We start from the raw sequence: 6,394 nt of genomic DNA, 5'->3' as shown, positions 1-6,394 counted from the left end.
CTAAACCCCTAGTTCTAGAAAAATCCACAATCCAATGGAAACTAACCCTTGCTCTCGACAATGTTGTTAGAATTAAGATTTTACTTTAATTTGGAGTGATGGGGTCAAGATTAAGATTATCACTATGATCTTTTGAGGTTTCTTGTTATTATTCATGCTACCTATATGTTTTAATGCAAGCGATATTTTGCTGATAAATAACCTTATTTATTATCACTATCCTCGTTAAACTCATCACCCTTCACAAATGCACCTTCCCTCCACCCCACTAATTTACCCGCAAAATAAAACATCAGCCATGCATTGTGAATAGTTCTTACTACTTGGAACAACCTCTAATCCACTACCATTATCACTACCTTTCTGCCACGTTTTACATCTAAGAAGTCATAAATCACATTCAGCTCCATGAAACAATAATCTTTACTCTAGATGATATGGATCCTCGTCTCCCTTATCAAAGACAATTTATTTATCCTTAATTAACAAATAAAAGTTTAAGAAGCAATCTTCCCTCTTCCCTCTTATCTCTCTCCCTTTCCCTTCCTAGTCTTTTTCTCGTCCCATCCCCTACCTCCATTCCAGATACTCAAACAAAGTGTTTGGGTACTATGTTTGTAAACTGAATAAGTTTGAATATTATATATATACACGAACTTTGTTATTTATTTCATTTTGCATAAATAAATCTTACTACCTCCATCTCATTTTTATTGTCTTTTTTTCTTCAAATTTTATTATCTCATAATCATTATCCCCTTTCTATATCTAGTAAGGAAAAACTTTAGTCAACCAACTCGTAGCAATCAACCTCATTCCCACTCGAAACAACCTTTAGCCCACTACTTAATCCCATCGGTTCACACATAAAACGATCTTAATGCAAAGCTTTAATCTCTCTCTTGAAAAGTCCATCTAACTAACAGAAAACTAACCGCTACTTTCTGAACTTCATCATTTTTACATCCGTAAAGATCAAGTTGAACATGACAAAAAAATGCAGAGACTTAGGTTTTCTTTGATAACGACAGACTGAACAATTTTTTTTAGCATTTTGAGAGTTTTTATACTATTTAAATAACAAATGTGCTATTTTGAGTGTTGATCATCGACATATTGAAATAGTAGATTGTGGTGTAATTTCATGTTTTACATTATGACCTTTAATTAATATATTATAAGAAAATAAAAATTGAGTTTTTTTTATCTCTGAGGAAATTAAAGATCAAACTTTATGTTTATCATATTTATAATTCATATTCTTCACTTAAAATATATAAATTTAAGCAAGTTCAAATAAGTTAGCTAAAAGTTATAAATCACAAATTGTACGAATCAGTGTGATCATTTTTTTTATTAATAAGAAATAAATGTCATAAACTTCATGAGAATATTGTAGAGAACTATAGAAGAGTTGGCAAGTACGTGACCCCCTTTTAGGTTTAAATTTTTTCATTTATTTTTATATTTTTGCCTAAAGGTGGTTAAAACATTGTATTATGCATGACGAATATGTCTCACTCTTCCCCAATTCGTATCTCTCCCTAAATTATAGTGACGATGTGCTCAATTTACATACAAAAAAATATAAAAATTACAGCATCAACAATAATTAGTTTGCTCCATATAATTGAATAGTACCGTTTTTTATGCATTTAAATTTGTCAGAAGAAAAGCTTGAGAGAGACGGTCTTCACTATGTTAGGGAAAGACTACTCTTACCCTTTTATGTGTTTATCATGACTTTTTTTTAATGTTGATCGTTGCTTGAATTGAACCTTATACATATTTCTATAATATGTGTATCTAATTTACCTTTAAGCCTCATTCAAATCTATTTTATTACTCGTGGTACCATTTTTACTTTAAATTGTAAACCAATCGCACAATAAAGTTTTTCAAAACATTTACTCATTTGTCATAATATGATATTTCGATTCGCATATTAGCAGCAACTTTCTTTATCTTTTAATACTTCTTGAAAAATAGATATCAAACTTTGTACTTATCAATAATTTGTGAATATCTTATTTAAATTTTGATTAATATACTTTTATATAATGACAAATGAATGTAAATAATATAATAATAAATTATCAATATAAGTTGAAGTTATTGTGAGGGAAATAACTTTAAAATTAGTAGAAGAAATACATATGACATTTGAAAAATAAACTTCGTCTTATGTATAATTAAATATGACATTAGCAATAACAGAAGACATAGGGGTATATTTCAGCGTCCATTTTACTCTTTACATGAGTAAATTCCATGTAGTACGTATTATGCATGCACATTAGTGACAACCCACTTTGGCCTAGAGCCTTTTAGCCTCATAATACCTCATTTTTTTAATCAGAAGTTGTCATAAAATTGGATATTATAAATATATCAAATGTTTTTTTCCTTCTAATTTAATAAAAAGTGAAAAAAAATATTAATGAATAATTTTCTAGTATTAATAAATTGTAGATAACTAATTTATTTCTTTTTTCTAATAATAAAATTGTAAAATAATTAATTAATTTTCATTTCTAATAGGAAAATCATATTCCTAATTATAATATAAAAAATTTAAATAATTATTATCTCCTAATTCTAATAGTTTAATTAGGAAAAGAAAGCCTTAATAAATTGTTAATTTATTTCCCATTTCTAATAGGTTACATGAGTAAATTCCATGTAGTACGTATTATGCATGCACATTAGTGACAACCCACTTCGGCCTAGAGCATTTTAGCCTCATAATACCTCATTTTTTTAATCAGAAGTTGTCATAAAATTGGATATTATAAATATATCAAAGGTTTTTTTCCTTCTAATTTAATAAAAAGTGAAAAAAAATATTAATGAATAATTTTCTAGTATTAATAAATTGTACGGAGTAGATAACTAATTTATTTCTTTTTTCTAATAATAAAATTGTAAAATAATTAATTAATTTTCATTTCTAATAGGAAAATCATATTCCTAATTATAACAGAAAAATTTTAAATAATTATTATCTCCTAATTCTAATAGTTTAATTAGGAAAAAAAGCCTTAATAAATTGTTAATTTATTTCCCATTTCTAATAGGAAAATTTTAAAATAATTAATTAATTCTCATTTCTAATAGGAAAATTATATTCCTAATTATAATAGAAAAATTGTAAATAATTAATTATCTCCTAATTCTAATGCTAATAGTATAATTAGAAAAAAAAAGCCTCCTTTAGTTATATATATTGATTAAGAACCAAAACAATCATAAAATACCAAAATTAAAAACAAACTAAACGAGCTTCCAATCCTAACTCTACTAAGCTCGGAATCGGTTTGGATTTTGTCAACCTCGGCTCGAAATCAATTTTTAACCTATTTTAAGCCAAGCTTTGACCGAGCGGATTCGACTCATTTTTTTTTTTTTGGTCTAAACCATCCGGTAATCCGAACCACATTGGGCCGATTAATCCGGATTTCGGGGCGTGTCCAAGGATTACGGTATTTAAACCCCTCCCAATCGCAGTTGTGGGGGATCGATCCGCAGACCTCCCTACCAAGCGCAGCCCCATGCTACCACTGCGCCAACCAACGATTGGTAGCTGATTCGACTCATTGAGAGCCCTACTACCTACACAGTAGAATTCTCCTATTTATTACCCCTTATTCCCCTTTTTTTTGCTCGAGCAGTATTGATTATCATCTTCATTTTTTATTGAGACTGCGTTTCTCCAAAGTTTTGATGTATTTATGGGAGTAGTTGATTGATTTAAAAATCAGCAAAAAAATCAAATACACAACGCAAAAACACGGCAATGAAATTATCATGTCACCGATATCCGACTCGCTGGAAACTTGGTCGCCACGCCTCTCGTCAATCTTCTTTTTCTCAGGTATTATTATTACGAATTTACTATGCATCGATTGTATTCAGTTAATTTCTTTAAGACGGTTTTACAGTAATATTGTGTAACACTGATCCACAAGACGAGACTCTAACAAGAATTTTTTTGGTTAAATAGGGTTATTTACCAAATTAATAAGATTTTCGAGGTTCATTTCAAACTATTTAGGGTCGAATGGGTCCACGTCATCAGTTCTCTAGCGGCTTGTATCTGTACCACTTTCCAACTTCCCTTATTTATTAGTTTTACACCAATTTTTGTTTAGGATCGTCTTATGTAGTGATGGCTCTCACAACCGACATAACATAAAATCGAATCATTGTGTGAATATATAGCGAAAAGTGAAAACGGAATTGTGTGAATACTTTCTGCAATTAGGCTGTGTATATGTAGAATTGTAGATTTAAATTATTTGAAATGTAATGATACATGCATCTGTAAAAGGCATAGCTCTATATGTTGTGCATCTTGTAAGGTCTAAGGGCATTCTTGGGATTTGATTTGTCGGTTTAACGTAGTTTTGAGGTCGAAAGTTGCACCAGGCATCCTACAGTGCAGGATCATCTGACTGAGTTTTTGTCTGACTCGGTTTTATTATTGTACTTGTCAATGTTGGGTTTGTGCCTTGATTCTGTTAGTCGCCGCTTCGAACAACTATGTGGGGGTCTTGGGCCGTTATTAAGTCATTCAGTATTAGGTCTTAGAGAGTAATATATAAACTCTATAAGCCTCTACCTAGCAGTCATGCATATCATACCGTCTGAATCTTTAATCTGGAAACTCCTCACATATCAATATATCTCTCTCCCTTTTGCCATGTGGACGTAGTTAACACACTGTTAGTGAACCACGTAAATCTGTGCGTTTGTTTCTTATTGTTGTTTATTTGTTCTTTCTTCCTTCTGTTATAACAGTCAATTTTTCAGGTGTCGACAGCAGACGAAAAGGCTAAAGATCAAGCGCGTATTCCTTATAAAAGGAGGAAAGAAGAAAGGCACACACTATATCTTCCAAGAGAGATCATATTCAACATCCTTATCCACGTTCCTGCTGATGTCCTGCATGATGCTGTGAGATACGTGTGCAGGCAGTGGTTCGAAATAATTAGAGACCCTGATTTTATTAGAGTGCGTCGTCAAATATCTCCTGCTGCTGGTTTCCTCATTCAAGCCTCTCTACCCTCTTGCGGCTCTAGGCCTATATATCAGGTCTATTATATTGAGGCAGACACGGATATATTGAAGGTAAAAAAAGTTCAAACAGCGCCCCCTGTCAAAATATTGTGTTGTTATAATGCCTTAGTCTTGCTTTCAGATTCGGCAGACAAAGAAATATTACATGTCGTTAATCTCGTGACTGAAGTAAAATTCAGCCTGCCTCCCTTGGTGGGTTTGCGCAATTTTCCCGAAAGTGTAGGTTTAGCAGTTGATTCTTCTGGCAATTATAAAGTGGTGCATGTTTCTGGGAAAGTTACATTTTCTCGACAGGTACATATGAGGGTATTTACTATAGGCGTTGATAAAGCTTGGAGATTTATCGATCTTGAAGGTATACACGTTAATTGGACAATGAAGAGTTTAATATTAGACAGTCCGCACTGTTTAGGAGGATTTGTATATTGGCTTACAAAGTCGAGCTGGGAGAGTGACCTTGGTTTAGCCTTGGATGTTGATACGGAAACAATTTATCAAATTTCTAAGCCAAATAGCTTAGTTCAAGGACATCATCTGATGTGTGTTCTTGGCATGGGAAGTGGAATAGGCTTAATTTATACTTCTGGTATGCGATTCACGTGGAAGTTTTGGAAATTGACAGACGTAAAATCTGATCAGTGGACCGAACTGGCCAGTATCAAGGTGGGAGAACTATATAGCAAATTTGGTTACGTGCTCGATTCTTATCCAAATTTGGTTATTACTCCGGTTAGGTTATTTAGAGGAGATTTGTGGTTTTATCGTCGAGTTAATGACGAGTTGATTGTGATTCGCTATAATGTGGCCAAAGAAAGCTTCAAGGCCTTCAACTTCATGAAATCGCAGTTGCAATCATCGAATCCTCCATCCCCAAGCAAACACTTGGTTTTCACCAATGAATTGCTAGCGGATCCCTCATTTTTGTCCAACAAATATTTTTTTAGATGATGTTACGGAGTATTTACTATTTTCATTATTAGATTTTTGAAATTTGTGTTGGTTTAAATAAACTAGTTTTAAACCCGTGCAATTTGCACGGGTATGTATTTAGGTCGATATGAATGTTTTTTTGATGAATTTTTTCATTTGCATTTCTAGTATAATAATCTAATTATAATCTAATTATTAATTATGTAATTATGTAATTCATTCCGACTACATGCAATTAATTTCATTTATTCCGATTGTTGTAATTATTTCATAAATTTTTTTCTAAGACGGAAATTGCCGCATGTTTGTATTGGCAGACGATTTGAATAAATAAATTCTTTGCACACCAATGGGACCCACCATAACCTAAATTTCCAAAAAAAAA

The 6,394-nt window shown here is 31.9% G+C and overlaps 1 protein-coding gene across 1 annotated transcript; it reads left to right on the top strand.

The window, feature by feature from the left end:
• The first annotated feature begins 3,582 nt into the window (after window positions 1-3,582).
• Window positions 3,583-6,126, top strand: LOC141612475 (uncharacterized). Its single transcript, XM_074431267.1, has 2 exons — window positions 3,583-3,874; window positions 4,813-6,126. The coding sequence occupies exons 1-2, from the start codon at window positions 3,797-3,799 to the stop codon at window positions 6,025-6,027; spliced, it is 1,293 nt and encodes a 430-aa protein (XP_074287368.1). The 5' UTR covers window positions 3,583-3,796; the 3' UTR covers window positions 6,028-6,126.
• The last annotated feature ends 268 nt before the right edge of the window (window positions 6,127-6,394 follow it).

The sequence above is a fragment of the Silene latifolia genome, chromosome 11 (assembly GCF_048544455.1).
Source record: "Silene latifolia isolate original U9 population chromosome 11, ASM4854445v1, whole genome shotgun sequence".
Classification (NCBI taxonomy): domain Eukaryota; kingdom Viridiplantae; phylum Streptophyta; class Magnoliopsida; order Caryophyllales; family Caryophyllaceae; genus Silene; species Silene latifolia.
This window is presented reverse-complemented; position numbering and strand designations above follow the sequence as displayed.

Bases quoted from the DNA above. Each gene is read 5' to 3' on its own strand.
- LOC141612475 (XM_074431267.1), top strand. From the start codon at position 3,797: ATGAAATTATCATGTCACCGATATCCGACTCGCTGGAAACTTGGTCGC. The intron at 3,875-4,812 runs GTATTATTATTA...TCAATTTTTCAG, and splicing joins GTCAATCTTCTTTTTCTCAG to GTGTCGACAGCAGACGAAAA.